The sequence below is a fragment of the Sinocyclocheilus grahami genome, unplaced genomic scaffold (assembly GCF_001515645.1).
Source record: "Sinocyclocheilus grahami isolate Dianchi unplaced genomic scaffold, SAMN03320097.WGS_v1.1 scaffold1590.1, whole genome shotgun sequence".
NCBI lineage: Eukaryota > Metazoa > Chordata > Actinopteri > Cypriniformes > Cyprinidae > Sinocyclocheilus > Sinocyclocheilus grahami.
The window spans coordinates 103084-105116 of NW_015506769.1; the positions used below are offsets into that span (position 1 = coordinate 103084).

Below are 2033 nucleotides of genomic sequence, written 5' to 3' on the forward strand. Positions count from 1 at the left end.
GATTGATTGATTATATTAGATACATTATATAATATATATATTGTTTTTGTACACGATGGAAAAACAGTATTTCTTGAAGACTGTAAATTATACATGAATGTGGCAATCGTTCAGGATCCTGGTGTGTATCAGAAGCAGATTCCGTCACTATACCACCACAGTACTCGCTTATAAGGGCGTGAAAATGTTCTCTAGTGAGGGTTTAGATCAGCTCTAGTGTGTCAGCTCGTCTTATCTGTACAGGTTCGAGGTACAGAGGACATCTCTCTCACACACACACACACGCACCTTCGCCGCCTGCCGGTGCCAGCGCAGGTGTTCGGTGAAGCTGTCGAAGCTGATGTAGTAGGTCTGACTCTGAGGTCCCGCCGAGCTGAAGGCCAAACAGTGACTGTGTTTCTTCACCTCTTCCACCTGAACACACACACACACACACACACAAGCTTACACCAGAGCGAAACACAGTGCTCACGCAGCGATGAGCGTTCATCAGCGTCACAGGTCTGTTTAGATCAGCTGTGATGGCTGACATGGCAGTCAGCACTCAATATTTAGTCTAGCAGTCTAGAACAGAAATAAACACTGAGAGACTATGAAACACACTCTGTTTGTTTAGCACTTCATCAAGTCTCAAAACCACCATAAAACTTTACACCTCACTGAGCAATGTCCACTACGCCTGTCCTCTCACTGCGCTCGCTGGTAAAGTAACCAGGATCTGGCCCATACGCAGATCTAATACATGTCAATATATACAATTTCCAGATATGAAATATATACATGAAACCTATTTAAAAATTTAAGAATTTCATATATGAATATATATCTAGCCAAAAAAAATTATGTATTTTTATGCATGTGTAATACATATTTGGACACATTTCTGTTCATCCTAAAACCTATCATTATTATTTCATTATGTTGAAATTGTATAAGTAAATATAAAAGATAGACACTTATTAAAAAAATTATTACAAAAACAAAATTTTGGCCGATACCGATAATTCTTTATTTATTAAAACCCGATAACCGATATGTTGGCCGATAAATCTAAATCCAAATATAATATCATATAAAATATATATAGCCTTACCAGTATATAGTAATATCACTCTTGATACAGGACAATAAATATCATATATTACATTTCCTTATGGGTGGGAAATATGCTGCATAAACATAACCTGGTGTTCAGCACATGTGAGCAATATAAAGTGAATATTGTGAATATTGCAGTCAACTTAAATTTTTTTTCTTAAAGATTGGGCCAACAAATTAGTTCCAGATCCTGTCCTTTCATTCTTATGGTCTGCAAAAGTCTGAATCTAAATTAGAGCAGGTAAGTTTCTTTCAGTAATTAACCAATTACACTAAAACCAATTTTAACCAGTAAAAGGGATCTGTAGGTAATACTGTCGAACGGCTGAAGAAAATCTGTTCTATTCTGACCCCTGTGTGCTTCAGGAGGGATGCTGTAGGATAGTGCTGGGCGGTATACCGGTTCATACCGAATACCGCTGTTTATTTTTGTTATGATATGAATTTTTTAAATACTGCAATACCGGTGTAAGTAGCTTAAACAAGGTTGGGAACGCGACACTGTTTGAAAGGGGTCCGTTTTCACTGTTGCACTGTGGTGAGGGAACAGCTGTATGTGTTACTAAGCGTGAAAGTTCAGAAACTGAAGCTGTAGAACTAATAGAGCGTGATGACACAGAAGAACTCATCCACAATATCCACACTGACCTCCACAAATATATCCAGCGCCCCTGCCATCAGCTCCCGCGTCTCACACACCAGCGTGACTTTAGCACGAGATTTAGCAACTTTCAGACCCTTTTAGCTGCTTTTTCCAGAGAATATTCATACTGACAAACCTAGCCACTGTTCTGGATAAAGCTTAGCTATGGTTCAGTTGGAGGATTTCTCCAGTGCTGTCCCGCGAGCGCGAGGTCTGGCTTTCCCGGAGAAGTGTCGCCTCTCTCGGCGTCTGTTCTGTGCAGCGAGCGGCAGAGAAGCACCGCAGCCGACTC

The 2033-nt window shown here is 40.1% G+C and overlaps 1 protein-coding gene across 1 annotated transcript in view; it reads right to left on the reverse strand.

The window, feature by feature from the left end:
• LOC107571400 (PH domain leucine-rich repeat-containing protein phosphatase 1-like) overlaps positions 1–2033 on the reverse strand; it is a 35757-nt gene that overhangs the window by 12782 nt on the left and 20942 nt on the right. Inside the window, exon 3 of the mRNA XM_016257725.1 lies at positions 242–414. Within this exon, the coding sequence (XP_016113211.1) occupies positions 242–414 (173 nt within the window). The remainder of the gene's footprint in view (positions 1–241; positions 415–2033) is intronic.